Below are 18643 nucleotides of genomic sequence, written 5' to 3'. Positions count from 1 at the left end.
TTTATTTTTTTTTTTTGTACTTAAACCTTGTGGAGAAAGGAATTAGTTAAGTTGACCGATGGAGTTGTCTTGTCGCCAGGTGCCAGGGGAAGGTAAAAAAGGAAAAGCTCAGAATAGGGTGACAAAAGAGGAAAAGAATAACCGTAGTGTGGAGATGGGTGGAGAGTCTTTGTCAAAGATCGACCTAGATTGAATCAAAAGCACTGGTTTTTGATAAAATAGATCCCATTCTCAATCATTTCTTTTTCCTTATTGTCTGGAAACAAGCCACCCGCCTAACCGCTTTGGACTGTCATGAGCAGTCATGAAGCTTAAAAAATTTGAAATAAAATTACTTCTTGCACCATTAAACCTTATTCCATCATTTCACACCTAAATGCCTCGATCGCACACTGCAATAGAATACAAGGCAGGTGCACCAGGGGACGTCAGCGATGACCACGCCCTGTACTTCTCCCCTCCCTCCCCCCTTTTCTCCCTCTTGCAACTTCTCTTTATAGCTATCAGATATTCTGAAATCAGACCATCTACGCAACCAGGCGGACCAATCAAAAATAAATGAATAATCTATTAGAGTTGCAGTGGATATAGTATATATAAAATACAGAGGGGAAAAAAATATTTTTCAAACAGAGCATATCAGTTTCTGGAACAGTGAAGATGGAGAATGTCATTATTAGGCAGTCGCTTAAAGACAGAGTCAGCGATCACCTGCTGACACACCGTGCACACCGTATCCTCGGTGATGACGACGGGCCCGCGGTCCTCGTAGATGCGGTACAAATCGTGACTCACCTAGAACAAATAGAGGTTGCAAGCACTGCATAGAGAGAAGGGTCAAGAATTCCCTACATACCATTAGGTTTTCCCCAAAACTCAGAGACTTTAGTATTCGCAGCTGCCGGTGTTCATGCAAATGTTTTCGCAACGAGCGCACCAAAAACTCGCTCAACATCTCCACAGAGATAAAATCCGGCAGGATTTTAAGGACTTCCAGCACATCGAGATAGATGGCTTGTCTGCTTAACAGACGCATCGTCTGGGACACCATCAGTACTCTATGAACAGCAGAGAGCATTGTATAGAAAAATGAATAAATGTAGGGGGGAGGGATAGCTTGGATAAAATAACACTTGCAGATTGGGCATCGCGAGATATGCTCGCAGCAACATCATAAACAGCTCTCTTCGATTTTTTTCCACGCCCGATTTTCTTGCCGCCGTCTTCTTGCTATTTTCGCTGCGAACAAGCAGACGGCTCTTTTCGATCTGCCCGATGACTTGCCCGTTATTCAAGCAGTAGGCCTCGGCTCCGAGGAAGTCCTTGAGCTCATCCACTAAAATTCGGAGTGCTTTGTCATGTATTCGAAGCTACGATGGCAACATAAAGAACAAAAATGTGAGTACCTTTTTTCAACTGTGCTTAATGTGTGCAAGTAGCAATACCTTTCCATAAACAATGGCAATCTCAGCCTTCAGCTCTCCGTGGCAGCTTTCCAGTAATCGCGCCAAGATAGCCTCTGTATCATAGAGCTCAGAGCATTGCAGAAAGTCCAGCAATTTCGAGCGATTTCGACATAAAATATCTGTTTCGACCCGCTCTGCCACCGCCGATAGAAAAGTGCCCGGGGAAGGGGAGGAGGGCGGAGGGGAGGGGGGAGGAGAGGCGGCGACCGGAGGGATGGAGCATGAGGCGACCGAGCGCTCTGCAAAATCCTGTGCAAACTCTTGCAGTCTATTCGTAGTATCAAGCCCAAAGGACGAGGATACGTCGTCAATGTATAATAAAGCGATTCGCGTGTGGTGAGCATCCATCTAAACTCAAGTTAGTCAAGCTACAGTAGTCCTATTAGCTGAGATGCAACACGCACCTGACTATGCCTCTTCCAAATCAAATACTCCAGGTATGTTCTCACATACTCCTGTCCATACTTGTCCAGTCGCGACAACACCTCGTCCACATCGAATTTCATGGATACATGGTTGGGATTAGGTAGAGTAAATAGTTTTATCCCCTCGGACGGCTCTCGCTCCATCACCCACCACATATACTTTTCAACAAGCTCCTCCCGATCCTCCAAGTTTGCCAGCATTTCCACAAGACGCTCCATTCCATTGCTAAACCCCGGGTCGTGTAGCTCAGAGGAGAGTATCCTGAAAAAACGAGTTAATAACTGAAGTATAACATTTCCGTATGAGCAGGCATACTTGGTCCATATGTCCAGGGCTTCTGCGTAGTGGTGCTGTGAGAGATATAATACCGACAAAGCGTAGTATTTCTATGTCAAGTGCTCACCCATCAGAGACATATTATCGGGTCAGGATTGAAAATCGCCCATACCTTGTGTGCGGTTAATACAGGTTCACAATCCTCTATTCTACAGCTATTCTTTCTCTCTAGCATAGAATAAAGCTCCGTGTCCATTTGGCAAATGGCATATATTCTCACAAGCGCGGTGTCTATGGCCGTAAGCACATCCCCCGTCAAGGCGGGTCGACGCCGTAGTCGTGATCGAGCTCGTGACAAAAATTTGATAAGCATCTCATAGGCATTGGTGCGAAGCACAGTAGCGAGCTCCTTGACAGCATTGGAGTCGTCATCGGAGGACATCTTAGACACCGACTTCTCAACTACATTATGAGATTGTCAGTGGCTAATTGTAGTAACAGGGAATTCGACCTCGTAGTGTGGCAAAACACTTACTGATCTGGTTCACACTTCCTAAATTCCTCAGTGCCTCGTGCACCCCTTCATACAGCTCCATTTCCTCCAGCTCGCGCTCAACAGCAGGGATGGCCACTTCCGGAAACAGACTAATAAGCACTCGAGGATCAATGTTTCCCTTCTCTAATAGAGTAGATGCATCGTCAAAGAGTGTCTCTCCAAAATAAATTAAGCCCGTCTTTTGATAAATAAACTCCAACTCATGCATCTAATTGGGAGGGGAATAGTCATCAGTAACTAAACTACAGTCCGGACTTTTCCGTGCACATATACCATTCGTGTGCTCTGCTGCCTATCGGGGGGCAAAGTTGAAGCAGCTTGATCGGCCAGAACGAGCGCCTCTTCCAACCGTCCCTCATCCAACATATTGTCCACTTGAACTACGAGTGGTGTTGCAACCAAGGCCATGATCGAGTCTCGCCCATAAATCAGAAGCCGTGCTGTTAACGTCGCCAGTTTCGATACCTGATCACTCCCAGCATGGTCCGCAGCATTCAACCGTCTTGTTCGCAGTCGTTCTGATAACACAGCCACCCACATTTTCATCCCAAGCGAGAGCGATACTCCACGACAATCTCCGGCCGAGAGGTGTATTTCCTGCAAACGCTCTTGGTTGATAATGTTGCTTATCTCAATGACCCCAGTGCGAAGAAGAGCAATGGCATATGGATACTCCACACACAGAGATCGCGGATAACTTGAAAAATGAAGGGTGCCACGGCTAGTTGCATTGCCCGTCACCGACACAAACATCCCGATACCGAAGATGGAGCGGTCGCCCAAGGCGGACGCAACCAAAAACTCACCCTCGCCTACCACCGCAATCTGCGGCTTAAGCATCCCACGACCTTCGGTGGTGACCGTACTCGGGTGTGGCACATCAAGACGTACTGCACGCCCCGCCGGAACATCGACAATCAAATAGTGGTGATAATCTGCCAGGCAGATATGGGAGCCATACCAAGCGGCATAAATCGCACCATCAGGCAAACTCAATTCTCGTTCCATGAAGAGGCCCTGATTGACGCGGTAAAAGTGGATAACACGACGTTTAATTGCACATATTCTCACAGAGCCGTCTGGCTCTGTCTCGCCTTCCCGAGATACATCGTAACAGAAGAAGGTTATGCCACGAATGATCGGATAGTTAGCAGTGGGAAGGGGCTCGAAGTCCGGAAGACTATAGAAGGATATCGAGGAATCTGTCCAAGGAAATTCAGTCAGTCACGACCCGCGAAAATTTCTCTATAGAAATTACAAAAAACATACCACATAGAACCACCGCTTTACTGATCTGAGGTAGCAGCGATATTCGCTCAACAATTTTTTTTCCAAAACCGAGATTGAGTTTTTCCACCAGTCGACTTTTGGGTATGTTCTATCGATTCATAGCTATAAAGTTTATACACATAATGAATATAATCTTGAGTGCCACTTACACTCTCGGGCGATATCCGCTCTTCCAACACGTAGTGCAGCACATGTCCATCCGTTGTTCCAATATATAAATTATTTTCTGATGGGCGCAACCATAGGTATTAGACTCTTATACGTGTAATATGCAAAGAATTCGTAAGAATTACCCCATGCCTCCACAGTCTCTACAGACACTTGCGGTGAAGAATTTTGCCCTCCTACGTTCCATCCTACTAGGCGTCCCGTCTTTGGTGAAGTCGACAGAAGATTACGCGAAGCGTTCGAGCTCGATTGGCCGGATCCACTGTGAGGGCGTCGCGTGAATCGCGATATTCCTTGTTGTGGGGTCGGAGGCGATGCTGAGGGATCATCTAGTGTAATTCCATGGAGTATGTATTGGAAAGTAAAAGGCTGAAACGGCATAATTAAGAGAATTTTTTTCCTTAATAGTTGCCCCTCTCTTCTCCGCTTTCTCTTTTCTCTTGATGACAACCAGTTGCTCTCCAATGAATACCAAGAATACGCAGCTTCGGATTTCTCTTTCCCTATGAACGGCTCCGATGAAACGCTGTGCCTCAGTCACATCACATGATTGAGGCTTGGCCTTCATTGAACTGACTCCTAGTCTCCGAATCCCAAATATAATGAATATCATGGTTGTATTAGCACTCCACACTCGGCATTGGAGACTGCTGGTCTTCCTGTATTTGAATCTGTGATATAGACACATGTATTCAATTTGTATCATTGTTAATACATAGATTCTCACGTTAAAGTCATAGCGACAAGAAGCCAAAGTAAAAATTTTCTAATGGATTAGGCCGAGGTTGATTCGACCTTTAAAGTCACCTGTTTTTAATCTCAACGAGTCATACACTTAACAAAAGATTCATTTTCTCCTTCACAATGATTTTCTACAACAAGCGAAATGGACTTCCTGCCCTGCATTTTGGCAGCAACTTCATATCGATTCGTTCTTAGGGCATGCTTGGAATAGAGCTATATGAAGAAGAAGCGGAGAAAAATTTTCTTATAAAATAAACAGTTTCCCGCCTGAATTTCGAAGGCCGTAATAGCATAGTGTTTAGTCTTGTGACCTTTACGGAAGGTATATTGCTCTCGGTAGAGTCATTTCTACTGCCTATTGGTAGGGGCTGTTATGCTCTTAAAAAAAACAATACTCCTCCTAAAGTATAGTTTCAGGATATTTCGTAACCTTCAAGTCATATTTTATGGGGTTTTTTGATTGAATACGTCTGTATGCTTTGCTGCTTGATTAATTTTAAACATATGCTGAGCTTTAGGTATAATTGGGTATTTCTGGTATCGATTATTCTGTACGATGGTTGTAATTTATTATGACCATCCCTCAGAGTATTGAAATTAAAGGCCTAATAAAAGATTTGCAGAAGTTCACTAAAAAATGACTTATTGTTGGGAAACAGCGTTAACCCACCTTCGTTAAAAATGCCCGTATTTGAGATATGGTTTTGGCTACAATGTCTCATTTTGTTCAAATCAATGAGCTCTCGAACGGATACCAATGTAGCTACAACTACTTTGGTATCCTGTGCAAATATTTTGAAATCAATAATTTTCAACTGATCTCATAACAGAATGCACACAATCTATTTTAACCCATCCCTTTAATTGCTCGTTCTTTCTATCACGCCAATTCTTCTTCCATTCTTTCATAAACTTTGCACTAGATACAATAGAGTAATAGATTCTCGTACAATCTCCCACTGATGTCCAAGTTTTACCAGCACTAATCTCCCTTGGCCAGTGAAATAATTTTATTACTAGGATATAAACATGGAATGCCAGGATCCCCTACTTTCCCATCACAGGCAAAATTTTCTCTTTCAATACACCCCCGCTTTTCTTGTAACAGTATTGTTCACAATTATCAACTGCTAATTTCTTTAATTGCATATCCATGGTCCACAACGACTCAGCCAATCACAAATATCTTCCCCCACTTTCGTGCCTAACCATGTCCGAATTACTTATACTGGTTGATAATTCTTTACTAGTTGAATGAGCAAATTTCAACGGGTTTCTGATTAATGATGGAAGTGGGTTTTATGAGTCGCATCTTAAGGAATTTTCTTCTAACCCGGATCAAACTTCCTTGGGTATTCCACTCCAAATCTTGCCGGATGCAAAAGTTTCGCCTCTATCAACGAACGATAGTAGCTGCTCTGCAGAACAGTTAGCTACAGATTGTGTCAGCTCTCCGGGTCTGCTCGGCGACGGGCAAATACAGCCATTTGGGACCCATCTGCTAACCTATAGTTCCTTGGAGTGAGAAAACCGGAAAATGAAATGAAACCAAGTTATAGCTAACCAGATTTGACGCCTTTGCATAATTTCCCAAGCGCTATCTCCGCGAACAATGGCCCAAAGCTGCTCACTAGTGCAAACAGCGGGGATAAAGGACGCAAAAAAGATAATTGAGTAGAGTGGAGCTGTGGTCTTGGCCAGATTTAATCTTGTGGGTAGGAGGATGGGACCAATTTCTAGGTAACGTTTCTCAGTCATAATTTCTCCAATGCTTTTTCTCGTGATGAGCAATGAAACTGCGCAATTTGGCATATATTTAATAATCGGACGTGTTACACTCGATCGGCAGTCAGTTGCCACCCATTTCCATCTGGAGCCTGGGTGGCCTCCTGGCTCAGCGGCCCTTTGTTGACTGTTTTCTTCAGATGTAATGCACGTGTAATCATGTAAGTGCATTTTTATTTCTAGCGCGGGGCCCCCGCAAAAACACGTCAACAAGCAGACACCCTGAAGGCGACGGGTTGAAAAAGGCTATATACAATGCTCTCTCGGCTGCAAAATGTTCTGAACGCTTTTGTTTTCTCGCCCGCAGCGTTTGTTTTCCCCTCGACTCTTTCTCGCCCTGTTCTCCCCCTCCCTTCCCTCTCTTCAAACTAAACCCACACTAGGCTTGTAATGACTTCTCCGACATTCTCAGGCACCCTCTCTTTTCGGATTCATTTGTAATATCTGCATCCTTTGCTTTTTCTTTTCTACTTTTCCTCTTCATTCTACTCTCTGTTATTGTCACAATAACTACGGATTGCACCTTCACTTAGTCTCTTCATTGTTCTCCTATATAGCTCGCCTAATTTTTTTTCGTTTCTTAACCATTCGTTTTCTAGCATTTTTATATAATATTTAATATGGATATGGACATGAGTTTAAATGAATTGAAGGAGTTTGCGGTCAAAGGTAGAAACTAAAGCGTTATACTTTTCACCATTGATCTATTGATCTAATCAATTCTACTGATAACCCCAGGAGGAATCGGCACATGCGTTGCAAGGACCAATGTTCTCGCCCAAGAGGAAGATGAGCTCATGTTCCTGATAGGTAATCTCGGTTCTTTATCCTTGTTGATTAGGAGAAAAAAGCAAATTAAACCTTTGCACACTGATTTAGGCGAACGAATCACGGTGCTCAAGCATATTGCAGATGACACTTATTTAGTAAGCTGATTTCATCACGTAAACCGAAGATACTCATATGCACATCGTAATCCTATATCTATTAGGGATACTGTGAGGGCGTCGTTGGACGATTTCTTGCTAGTCAGGTATACTTTATTGAGCTCGATCCGCAGATTCTGGAATCTTTTCGAGCTCGACGCGCTCTCAGCTTCTTCGATGAGACACCCGATTCTACCGAATCTGAATCCGGCTCGCCACGGCTTGAGATCAGCAAACGCATCCCCATTGCACTGCCCCAGGAGACTCCGCAGGAGCCTCAACCAGAGAGGAAAAAAGAGCTAAAGCGACTCTCTATTTCAAACTCGTTCAAGAGACTGCAACTCTTCCGGCTACCGTCCGAGGCAGAATGCCTAGATGAGAACGACGACCCCCCCTCTCCCCCTATCTCTTCATCCTCGAACAAAGAAAATCTTCTCCCGCCAACTATAGAAAATGGCAATGAAAATGATAGCTCTTCGCGAGATTCGATCCTTAAGTCACCTGGTTTGATTACCACGGATGAAATGGCTACTGTGGGTTCCCAAAAGCCTACTAACCGCACTAGTAAAGATGGGCGTGCTCCTCCACCCGAGTCGAGGCTTGACCACATACTCCTCAAGAGCCTCGCCTCTTCTCTGCAACGCCCAGACCATTCCAGCATTCGTTCGATTGATTTCCCCGAACCTCCAGCGAATTCGCCGTGGGTCAAAAAAGGCCTTGGATACATGCGTTATGGAAAATTCCCCCACAAGAAAATACCTCTTTCACCGCCACTAATGAAGCAGTGTCATGAAGACACACCAGAAAAGACTCAGAGAGCTTGGTCCATCCCAATGTCGTCCATGGCATCTAGCAGAGGGCTGTCAAGAAAATCTTCACTGCAGAGCAAACCCGTCAGTTCCTTCGATTATCTTCACCAAGCAAAAGAAGGTAATTGCGACCATAGCTGCTACTATGACCTAGTATTCTTTGGAGGGGAGACTTTAACTTTGAATTTCGTTTGGATAGAAGTAGAAAAGCGGATCTCTTTCCTCAGCTTTTCCTCCTTTGACTTGGGTGGACTCCAGTTGCAGTCTTCGTCGACATCCTCTCTCGCAGGTGCCATCGCTGAATCACACACCCCGTCACCCACCTCCAACTCTATCCATCCCTTACAGAGCGAGGGTCCATTTTCGCCGTCAATTACCGCCCCTATTCCCGTGCAGGAGTCTGCAAACCATGATACGGAACCTCCTCCTCCCCCCCGGGTTCCAGAGCTAGTGGAGCCAAAAAAGACCAATGTCGATGACAACGGGTTCGGAGTGGGAAGCGTGGGGATGGAGTTTGATGACCTCGTCGCATCCCTCATCCCAGAGACATGGCAGCATACCTATTCACTTTCTCTCACTCCCATCGAAGAAGGTGGAGCGGCCAACCCGAAAAAAGTTCGACCACCTTCGCAGCCCCCCCTAACCGTCAAACCCATAACCCCTGCAGAAATGCCACGCCCGGTAAAACCCAACACTAAGCTCAAGTTGAAGAGATGGAGTCAACAGATCCTACTACTGGGGCAACGTTCTCCGAGGTTTTCGGAGGGCGGAGGCCTAGAAGCTCGTGCCAATCCAGAGCGAAGTGGGGAGGCCTATCGGAGGAGAAAGGAGGGCAGCGCAATGGAGAACGAAGTGGAAAAGTGCTTGCGGCCCGCCGAAGACATATACGAAAGAGTCGCTCATGAAATGCAGCATTTAGGGGCATTAAAGCATCAAATTTAATTTCATGGACGATATTTATCTAAGAACAATCTCATCCTTCTCTCAATAATGATAGTCAATTCTTGATTTCTTTTTTGCCTCTCTAATTTCACTATTCATAATATTTGTAAAAGTCGTCTCTGTTTTCTCTTTTTTTTTTTTTAGATTAATTCAAGGGAACATTACATTTCTTGTGAACAACTCCTTCAATGCCTTCTGACAATAAAAAAGTAGTGCTTATTACAGGTAAAATGAATTATTTTTAATGATGTCGTGAAACTACTTTTGTCAGTTCATACCCTTCTTTCCATTCCCCTCCTGGTTTTTATCATTAAAAGGAGGTACCGATGGAATCGGATTCGAAGCGGCCAAATGTTATCTCCATGCTGGCTTTGTAGTGGTTATAACTGGGCGTGATCAAGTTAAACTCGAAGGGGCTCTCGATTCTCTGCACGCGCTTACTCAGGAAAAAGAAAGCGTACAAGGCTTGACTCTGGATCTTTCTTCCTTCGAATCTATCCGCACAGCCGTAGCCACTTTCCAAGAATTGCATCTCCCTCTCCATGTTCTCATCAATAACGCAAGCATGATATGCACGGAACGTGAATTTACTAGCGATACCCGGATTTTTGAGAAGACCTGTGCGACTAACTTCGTAGGAACTTTTTACCTGACTCATCAGCTGCTTCCTCTGCTCAAGACGACTAAAGGAAGAATCCTTACTATCACGTCCATGCTTCACGATCCGAACCGCCGTCTTCCTAAAGATGCCAGTCCTATTTATCTCTTTGACCCTGAAAATCTCGACGGCAACAAAGCATATTCCTGGCGCACTTTCTATGGGCTTTCAAAGCTCCTCCAGCTCTATCACATTTATGTTCTCTCATCGCGCCTCGCTGAAACTCATTCCGGAGTTACCTGCAATGCCGTTTCGCCTGGCTTCGTTCCTGCCACAAATTTGAATCGGTTTTCGTGGTGGCCGCTCCGCTGGGCAATGCGCAACCTATTCCCATGGCTGATAAGCGTTGCGAGAAGCGCAGAGGTGGCGGGAGAGGAATATCTTTATTACGGAACGAGTGAGGCAATTGAGGGTGTTTCCGGGAAGTATTTTCAGTATAAGGAAGTGGTAGATTCAAGCGAAGAGAGCTATGATATGGAAAAGGCTAAAGCAGCATGGAACTTGGCATGTGAAGCGACCGGGATTGTGGATGAAAAATTCTAGTCTTGGTGAATATTTAATTGTATCTCTGTAATAATACAATCCTTTCCGCATTCGTTCCCCTTTTTGATGAGGGGGGGGTGCAATGAAGTTGGGCCATCCCGCCCCCTATAGAACCGCTCCCATGCATGGCCAAGGCACTTGCACGTGTACAAGAAGTGTTCCATTTATATTTATAAAATAAGGGGTTGACGGGAGGAGAATAAGACAAAATATAGTAGTGATATTCTGACCCTCCACAAAAATAACATGTGAGAGTATTAAAAAAAGGCCCTTAATAATCCTTAAAAAGCCATTTAAATCCTCGAAGTTCCGAAGGGGCTAGATAGGCTAAATGAAGGCGAGTAACTGTTTTGAGCAAGAGTTGTTTGGCATTATTCATGGCTAGTTTCTTTTGAATTTGCTTTAATATTTCTACATTTGACACTCTGTTCCACATGCTTCATTTTGATGGGATTGCGTCGCATCCAAACTAAACTTCGTATTTTAGTATGGATCCGATGCAATCCTAAGACCGGAATTGAGATACTTCAGGGGCGCATACAGCAAGGCTGCACTAGGATACGACCAAAATAGATAAATAATACACAAAATGCTGAACAAGGCGATGTTCAAACCTGGATCTACTTGGTCGAAATGCCAGACAAATGCAGGGATTTGTGATATTCGATGGAATCTTCCATTGACAGATTGCACTTGAATCAATGGTGGTAAAATGGGTGCTTTCTATGGCACTTTCTATAGGCTGTCCCCCATTCACTGCACTACACAACTGACTGGATGATATATTATGTAAATCTACTTAATGCGCCTCAAAAAATGAAATAAATGAATAAAATTTGCTTCGTAGAACAGTGATAGACACCTGCTATTAAGCGATAGAGGGTAAAATTTTAAAGTCGACTATCCTAGTACAACGACGCTCTAAAGTTGACATTTGGCAGGGCTCCAGGGCAAAAGCGTTACTTTTTTGCGTCTTGATTAAAGTAGTGGATGCATTCCCAAGCACGTGATCCAGTGCAGGGTTAGCTCATCTGGGAGAGCGTAAGACTGAAGATCTTAAGGTACCCGGTTCGATCCCGGGATTCTGCAAAAGAGTTCTTTTTTATTCTCGTAGAATTCATATTGGTCCAGCTCATATAGTCTATTTTAATTGGAGAAGGCATTATAAAAAAAAACTGGGATGCGGATTAATCGGTAAAAAACAAGAAGCCCCAGTCCCAAAACGGTATTCCAATTTTGACATGGGAGAAAATTCTAAGGAGTTAATTGTTAACCTGTCAATTATTATATACTAACAAGTCAACCTGAACTGGCTTGCAGAGCAAACTAGTTACTTCAAGTTGCCAAGCTATTCTTCATTCATCAAGTGAATAGCCAAGTTTAATAACCAGCTTCCAAGCAAGTTTTGTCGTCATTGTTATTTTTTTTCTTGCTTGGCATTTTGTCTGCTGGTCTCTCGAGAACACTATATTGTGGCTCAACCACTTCAAGCGAGCGGTGCTCGTAATAAAAAAGCCCAAAAAGAGGAATTAAGGAGGATGTTTTCAAAAAATGGCGAGGGTACAGAGGAAGTTTCTTCAGCACGCAAAAATCGGATCCCAAAATTTTAATCCCCATTCAAATAATAGAAAATAAAGGTGTAGAGTGTATAGATAGTATATATATATATATATATCAAATAAAAAAATAACCGACCAAATTTTGCCCCTTCATCCAAGATAACGATGTATAGGATATTAGTTATTGACTTCATTTTGTATAAGGCGGTGTACGTGGCACAAATAATCAACATAAGACATTGCTTCGTTGTTCTTATCCTCCACAAGCATCGCCGCTACCTCCAACTCCGTCGCATCGAGCTGTTGGCGCACAATATGCAACACAAGATGTCGTGGACGGTCCGACTGCATCCTCATGACTAGACCACGGATCTGGCGAGAAAGTGGGGTGTCAAGTTGTGGGAGAGAAGACTAGTAGAGCATTCCTTGGTTAGATATTCATCCTACCCTTCATCCCACAGATTCCATGTACTCACCATACTAATTTCTATCTGCTCTAGGCTTGACACATCGAACACATCCTTCAAAAACTCGGCTGGCACCTGCCGACCGAGCCAAAACATTAACTTCCGGCCGTTTTCTATAGACATAGATTTCGCGTGGATTAAAAACAGGGTCCCGTGGACAGAAGGGAAGCAATCCGCCGCCCGAAACTTACCGATCAGATACGCCCCCGACGCTTCCAAGCGCTCATACGATGCTCGTACAAGCGGAGCCATTCTTATGCGCCCGTACTGATCCGGACCACCAGCGTTTTCAGGAAGGTTGTGCACAGCAACTATCCGTGGGTATAAATAGGCAATACTATCCGACACCCCCATCGACTTCAGCAAGCGCATATGGTATACTCGCATATCACTGTTCAAATCAGTGCCACTACGTAATGCTTTGGACTTGAGGAGGGTGAGAGCGTAGATGGGGAAGAGTTTGTAAGATTCGGGCAATATGAGCTATTGTTGTTGATGGTGTGGTTGTTAGCGGATTAGTGAGCCGGAGTGTAATAGGTCAGCAAAAACGGCAGAGCAAGGAGGGCTGCTATTTACCTGACCGGGCGAGGTGGAGGTCGCGCAGTGTTTCCTATAGGCCGCCAATATCTTGATGCATTTCTCCGTCAGCGAGTCCCGTACTTCGCGAAGCTGTTTGGTGGTCGCCTGCATCACCGCGCCTTTGGCCAACAAGTTCATGGTGGTATCCATTTCCGCGTATCTGAATACGTTGCCCAAATTAGACACCACCGGTACAGACAGATTGTGCACGCGCACCCGACGTTCGCCTCTCGCGGTAGTATACAGTAGCGCACACTGGAAGAACGCTTCATTGCCTGATAGCCGGCCTTCGTGTTTGAACACCACCCCAAATGCAGCCGAGGAGTCCAACCCTCCAATTTCTAGGTCAGTGGCATTTCGCATATAGAAATTTCCAATATATTCGACGACCCGCAATCCGGTGGAGCATCGTGCACGCATGAGGGCGTTGTATCCAAATTCGTGCGTTGTATTGAGGACAAGATCATCGGCAACCGATCGACGCTCGTGTGGAGGGTAAAAGTAGGTATTTCCACCGGTCATGGAGGGGAGGAGACCAAGGGTGGCTATGTCGACGTAGGTAGAAGGGAAGAGGAACATGTCCACACAGATGCCCGCATCCACGCAATTTACCCCGATGGTGCGATACCATGCATCTTGCGGAGAGAAGAGATTTTTTTCATTCTCGGTATTATAGAGTTTCGGGTCTTCCCGATATTTGATGGCCCCTGGGCCATGGGTGGGCAGCGCGGTAATGAAAACAAAGAGCTTTCCGCCAAGGTCAGTCTAGGCATTAAAAAAAGCAAATTTAGAACCGATCTCTCCTGTTCCCCCCCCCTAAAGGTGGTACTGTAGCAGCCTGGTGTAAAAATTTACCAACGACTGATAGGCAGCCTGAATGGCCGCGCCCGTAACCGGATCAGATATCTTGTTATCCTTGAACATGACAGGCAACGTATCCAGTAGGCCCTCGATAACGGCCCGCGACTCTATGGGATCGACCAAAAAGCCCGAATATACGGGAACGAAAACATCATCAATGTCGGAGATCACAAGCATCTGTGCTTGCTCCAGTTGCGGGCTCAAGTTATAGAAATGGACTGTTTTATCGTAAGTAATCAGCCCAACTCGGATTCCAGCGGGGAGTCCTTGATCGCCATACAAGACCTTCCGGATGCCCTCGGTGACCTGATGGAGCATGCCACTTTGAACAGCGTTCCAGGTAACGTCCACCACAAACACGTAACATGCGGGGGCCGGGTCTCTTGCCCAGTAATCCCGGGGGGCTGTGAATTCGATTGAGCCATGTAAGAGTTCTGGACGCTGGTGGAGGTCAAGCCGTCGACCAGACATATCGAGGTTGCAGAAATATTCCTGAGGCACTATACAAAGATAAAAAAAATTTTCCAGAACAGGATAAATGGATTTTGTATCTCTGGCTGCCAAAAAAAAATTAAAATTACCTGGGCTATCAAATCCGCACATGTTACACACGAACTTTTGCCCACCAGCGGTAAACATGACAAAAGGATTAATATAAGCCTTACATCGCATGCACCGCACGGGGCCAAGTTCGCCTGTGTCAACAACAGCAATAGGCGCCTCATCAGCGCGAAGACGCGCTAACGGCTGACATATCATTCCCAGTGGTATCTGTGAGGTTGCCAGGAGTTCATCCGTTGCGGGAATATTATAGGTAGTCATCCTCATGAACCGCGGGTTACAATTGCCTGTTTAGAGTGTTGATGAAATAACTCAAAAAAAATCACAACCTTTTAATCACGGATATATACCTTCATCTACTGCGTGGAAATCAGTGCTTGCCAAGGGAACATTTGCTTTCGATCCAGTCATAAAGGATTGCTCCACGAACGCCTGCTGGTCATGCTCCTGCACTGTAACGGGAGAAGGAATCTGATTTGGATCGATGCGGGATTTTGGTGGTTGGGGAGGAAGGGATGGTCGGGCAGGTGGGGGCATGGATACAGGGCGCCTACTCACGTGTTGGTGATGCTGAGGGGCAGGAACGGGAGCAGGCACTGGGGCAGGCACTGGGGCATTGACCAATGGTGCCTGTGGTTGGTGCTGCTGTTGTTGCTGTTGGTAAGGTGCAAGGCTAGGAGCCACGTGGGGTTGGGAGGGGTGCTGCACTTGGGATTGCGGTGGCAGAGGGGCAGGGTGCTGGAAACCTGGCTGCTGGGGTAGAGGGGGAGGCTTTGCATGAGGAGGCTGTCCAAAGCTGCCATACTGTGGTGGAGGCGATATGACGGATGCTGCCCCAGCTACATTGGACTCCGGTCCAAATTGTTGATAGACGCGTTTTGGACGCGTTTTCCCGGTGTGCGTTGTCTAAATATGTATAGGCATGAAAATCAACTATGGGACAACCATTTTCATGCGGCATCCATCACATACATGGAGGTTCATCGCGTTCATTTGTTGTGTCATACCCGCTGTGTCAACTGGTGGCTGCGAAATGACGGGCGCTTGACCAAATGGCACGGGTGGCATAGAAGCGCGTTTATTTGCATTAGCTCTAGCGGAGGGATAGCCGGCTGGCACTGAAGTCTGGGTATATGGGGGGGAAAGAGGTAATCCCGGGCTTTGGGCCGCTGGAACTCCTTTTCAAACATCAAAATTCCCAATTACTTCCTGACTGAATTATAATTTGGGCTTCTAATATTTACCTGATATTGGGCGCGGGGGAGCATCTGATGATGAAGGATGCTGTTGCGAACCGGGAAGGGAGGGATGTGCCAGTGGCTGCCTTTGCTGGGGGGGTTGCTGGTAGAATAAGGGTTGAGTGGGAGGCAGGATCATAGAGTGTCGCTGTGGACGGGTTTGCTGCTGTTGTGGTTGGTGCTGTTGCTGTTGTTGCGATTGTTGTTGGATCGGCTGATGCGGCTGCCGCTGCGATGGGGGCACCGGTGCAAACCCACCAGCACTTGGCGGCCTTTGCTGCTGTTGAACCGGTGGTGATTGGTAGGCTGGCGGTATTCCCTGAGGGTTCATCGGGTTCATTCCTCCAGTGTGATCAGCACAATTCAATGACTTCAGGAGAAAAGATTAGGAACAAAGGGTCGACGTCACTGTGGCTGTGAATGTAGAAAATTTCTACTAATTCCATCCAAGCATGGTAACAGCGCAGAATTGGAGACGTAAAAGCGGACAGCTGCTTCCTCGCTCATCTAAGGTTAGATTGAAAGGAACCAGGTGCTCCATGACATTATTAAATTCTATTCTATACAGCCTCTTCGCTAAGGATTTTTCGTGTAGGGCCGGCCCTTATTGCTCCCCGGCGATGCCCCTTCTTCTTTAAGCCACCCGGTGCGCATCATCTGGCTTTGACCTTCTCCCCACACCGCGTATCCGAGCTTGATTGGATATTTGGGCACATGGCAGCCAAGATCACAGCCGTCACTTGTATCGATCGATGGAGCCCGGCGGCTTTTTGTCCCTGAGCCACTCCTCTACCGGCCTCGGTTTACTGTTCGCCTTTGTCCTGTGGCTGACTTTAGGGGCACGGTTACCGGGCGAAGTTGCTAAAAAGCGACAACAGCATGAAGCGCAACAATGACTCGGTCGAACACTCGGGCGGGTTTATTTGTGCGGAGACTCAATCTATCTCATCACGCCTCTGTGGAATAGAGTTGCGATTCACAGGTTCAACTCCACTCGCACTCGCTCTTATTTTCCTCTCTCTGCCTTTGCTTGCAATGACAGTAATAAATTCCTTCGCGGTTGCTCTTTCCGACGATTACGGCGAAGCCCCGGTGTTCTACCCTCTCCAATTGATCCAGGGTAATTCGGCGACCGAGCCTTCCATTGACTAGCTCAATTCTAATTAGCGTGCTTGTATCGAACAGGAGTGGTGACCCTTGACATTCCAAAGGAGCTCAGAGCACGAGGATTGAAGATATCCTTCTATGGCTATGGTAATGCCGTTTAGAGATTATACGAGGGTTGCGCTTATTCGCTTGAATTGGTTTGGTTCATACTAGAGCACGCCTTCATGCTTCAAAATAACCTCGCTTCGTATGGAATGAAGAAGGGAACCCTGTTTCGAGTACAGACCTATCCATGGGGAACAGGTGATTTGAATGGCTCAATTGGCATCCCTGGAATGCATGTTCATTAAGTATGTTTGTTTATTCAGCAATTCCCACCTCGCCTCTCGAAGATTGGGGAACACTTGCCCCCGGTAAACATGAGTTCCCTTTTGCGCTGCAATTACCCAACGTGAACTACCCTCCGCCCTTTGAAGTATGAGATCCCCCGGTTGATATTGGGCGAGCTTTGGGCTAGTTAACGAGAAAATAAAACCGCTCTATTTCAGCATAGATACTATCAGGTAGAGTACAAGATCCAAGCAACTCTTGAGCGCCCCGGCCTGACCAACATAGACTCCTCCCTCTGCAACGTTACCATTTTCCCCCTCATCCCCACACCAAGCTGGCTGAACTCTCCGGTCGTTATGAAACGGGGCCTGCCGGGATTCTCGGTGGAGGCATCCCTGCCGCGCATGGCTTACCTCCCCGGAGACCTGCTTCCGATCTGCCTTACCTTCACCGAGAAGCCCCGCACTCCGCCGACCAAGATCAAAGCCTGCCTGATGCGGCACTTGCAAATCAACGGGCAGAGCACCAACTTCGTGAGCCGTGAGGAAGCTATCCTAAGGCAGGTGGATGTCGTGGGAGGGGCCTTTGGGGACCCGTCCGACCCGATCACCATCACCTTCCAGCTCCCGTCCGACGCTACGCCTTCGTTCGGCAAGTTTCAGCATGAGGCCTCCACCCCGGAGGAGTCGCTGGTGGCGGCTGCGGCGGATGAAGCCGGCGAGGACGAGATCATCACGCCCTATCTTGCAGTCCGGTATTCTCTAGCGTAAGGATCCCCTCCATTTCGCCCTAGTCGAGCTTGCCCTCGCTCCCGGGGCGCTTTACTGAAGATTCTTTGCTTCTGTCTGCTTACTTTCATTCAGAATCGAGCTGAAGTTTTTGGGCAGCCTGCTCTCGCTGAGCAAAAAGGTTAGCTTCAATATCCCTATCGCAATCTGCACCACTCAAGAGGAAGACGCGAATCTGGTCTCGTCCCGTACTGGGAATGATCAGCGACCAAGATTTCTGCGCTCGACGGATGAGGCAGAGGTGCTTCCCCTCCCCGCCTACGACAACTCTGAGGACCCTCCTGAGTACCACCAGCCGCCAACCTACTCTGCTTGAAACTCCCCCCCCCCTGAGTCATGTTGCACTTGGGGAAAAACGGAAAGGATTGGACCCCAATCTCTCTTACTATTTAATTAACTTATTAATCTAAAGATATGTTTTATCTCTTTATCATATGCGATTAATTAATTCCTTTTCGGGCCAACTTGAACAAAAAATTTTTTTCACTTCTCTCTGCACATATCTCCTTATCTCTCAGTTTTCTCCCTTCCCCCCCCTTCCCCCTCGCTTTTCCCCGCATTTGC

At 46.4% G+C, this 18643-nt stretch overlaps 6 protein-coding genes and 1 non-coding gene across 7 annotated transcripts; 4 read left to right on the top strand and 3 right to left on the bottom strand.

Annotated features, from left to right (window-relative positions):
* Nucleotides 1-639: 639 nt before the first annotated feature.
* Nucleotides 640-4563, bottom strand: VTP21DRAFT_5206 (uncharacterized protein; the record flags this gene model as incomplete). Its single annotated transcript, XM_069395702.1, has 12 exons — nucleotides 640-795; nucleotides 857-1058; nucleotides 1138-1370; nucleotides 1446-1814; nucleotides 1871-2153; nucleotides 2208-2278; nucleotides 2341-2630; nucleotides 2704-2932; nucleotides 2998-3926; nucleotides 3994-4102; nucleotides 4164-4240; nucleotides 4308-4563. The coding sequence occupies 12 exons, from the start codon at nucleotides 4561-4563 to the stop codon at nucleotides 640-642; spliced, it is 3204 nt and encodes a 1067-aa protein (XP_069248280.1).
* Nucleotides 4564-6371: 1808 nt separating this feature from the next.
* On the bottom strand, nucleotides 6372-6684 carry VTP21DRAFT_5205 (uncharacterized protein; the record flags this gene model as incomplete). Its single annotated transcript, XM_069395701.1, has 2 exons — nucleotides 6372-6432; nucleotides 6491-6684. The coding sequence occupies 2 exons, from the start codon at nucleotides 6682-6684 to the stop codon at nucleotides 6372-6374; spliced, it is 255 nt and encodes an 84-aa protein (XP_069248279.1).
* Nucleotides 6685-7331: 647 nt separating this feature from the next.
* VTP21DRAFT_5204 (uncharacterized protein) lies at nucleotides 7332-9388 on the top strand (the record flags this gene model as incomplete). Its single annotated transcript, XM_069395700.1, has 4 exons — nucleotides 7332-7380; nucleotides 7450-7521; nucleotides 7591-7637; nucleotides 7703-9388. The coding sequence occupies 4 exons, from the start codon at nucleotides 7332-7334 to the stop codon at nucleotides 9386-9388; spliced, it is 1854 nt and encodes a 617-aa protein (XP_069248278.1).
* A 188-nt stretch (nucleotides 9389-9576) lies between these two features.
* VTP21DRAFT_5203 (uncharacterized protein) lies at nucleotides 9577-10589 on the top strand (the record flags this gene model as incomplete). The annotated part of the gene is made up of 2 exons (XM_069395699.1): nucleotides 9577-9613; nucleotides 9706-10589. 2 exons carry the CDS (start codon nucleotides 9577-9579, stop codon nucleotides 10587-10589), a joined length of 921 nt encoding a protein of 306 aa, XP_069248277.1.
* A 1016-nt stretch (nucleotides 10590-11605) lies between these two features.
* On the top strand, nucleotides 11606-11678 carry VTP21DRAFT_t212. Its single transcript has one exon. It is a non-coding gene; the product is annotated as a tRNA-Phe (tRNA).
* Nucleotides 11679-12325: 647 nt separating this feature from the next.
* On the bottom strand, nucleotides 12326-16194 carry VTP21DRAFT_5202 (uncharacterized protein; the record flags this gene model as incomplete). The annotated part of the gene is made up of 9 exons (XM_069395698.1): nucleotides 12326-12559; nucleotides 12625-12728; nucleotides 12807-13098; nucleotides 13192-13959; nucleotides 14050-14555; nucleotides 14637-14903; nucleotides 14967-15522; nucleotides 15589-15794; nucleotides 15861-16194. 9 exons carry the CDS (start codon nucleotides 16192-16194, stop codon nucleotides 12326-12328), a joined length of 3267 nt encoding a protein of 1088 aa, XP_069248276.1.
* Nucleotides 16195-16733: 539 nt separating this feature from the next.
* Nucleotides 16734-18395, top strand: VTP21DRAFT_5201 (uncharacterized protein; the record flags this gene model as incomplete). The annotated part of the gene is made up of 6 exons (XM_069395697.1): nucleotides 16734-16974; nucleotides 17040-17108; nucleotides 17175-17264; nucleotides 17330-17436; nucleotides 17510-18057; nucleotides 18155-18395. 6 exons carry the CDS (start codon nucleotides 16734-16736, stop codon nucleotides 18393-18395), a joined length of 1296 nt encoding a protein of 431 aa, XP_069248275.1.
* Nucleotides 18396-18643: the final 248 nt, after the last annotated feature.

This window comes from Calcarisporiella thermophila (assembly GCF_041956535.1).
Source record: "Calcarisporiella thermophila strain CBS 279.70 unplaced genomic scaffold VTP21scaffold_21, whole genome shotgun sequence".
NCBI classification, from domain to species: Eukaryota; Fungi; Calcarisporiellomycota; class Calcarisporiellomycetes; order Calcarisporiellales; family Calcarisporiellaceae; genus Calcarisporiella; species Calcarisporiella thermophila.
The sequence above is the reverse complement of the archived record's forward strand: the minus strand, read 5'-3'. Positions and strand labels throughout refer to the sequence as shown.